Below are 264 nucleotides of genomic sequence, written 5' to 3' on the forward strand. Positions count from 1 at the left end.
GATCGCGGCGGGCGCGGAGAGCGAGGGTCCGGAGGAGGAGGGCGAGGTGTCCGAGCTGAGGCCGCGGGGCAGGGAGAAGGTCCGGCGGAGCACGTCGAGGGACAGGCTGGATGATATCGTCTTGCTGACGAGGGATATCCAGGAAGGGGACACGCTGAACGCCATCGCGCTGCAGTACTGCTGCTCGGTAAGTCCCCAGGCGCTCACCGCTTGTTCCTTCTCCCGGGTGGTGGCAGCGGCCGGGCGCCGGCTTGTCGGGGAGGC

The 264-nt window shown here is 69.3% G+C and overlaps 1 protein-coding gene across 1 annotated transcript in view; it reads left to right on the forward strand.

Moving 5' to 3' along the window:
- Positions 1–4: 4 nt before the first annotated feature.
- LYSMD3 (LysM, putative peptidoglycan-binding, domain containing 3) overlaps positions 5–264 on the forward strand; it is a gene marked incomplete at its 5' end in the record, with an annotated part of 2,998 nt that continues 2,738 nt past the window's right edge. The window contains one exon of the mRNA XM_010138039.1: positions 5–187. Coding sequence (XP_010136341.1) covers positions 5–187 — 183 coding nt within the window. The remainder of the gene's footprint in view (positions 188–264) is intronic.

The sequence above is a fragment of the Buceros rhinoceros genome, unplaced genomic scaffold (genome assembly GCF_000710305.1).
Source record: "Buceros rhinoceros silvestris isolate BGI_N320 unplaced genomic scaffold, ASM71030v1 scaffold22460, whole genome shotgun sequence".
Classification (NCBI taxonomy): Eukaryota; Metazoa; Chordata; class Aves; order Bucerotiformes; family Bucerotidae; genus Buceros; species Buceros rhinoceros.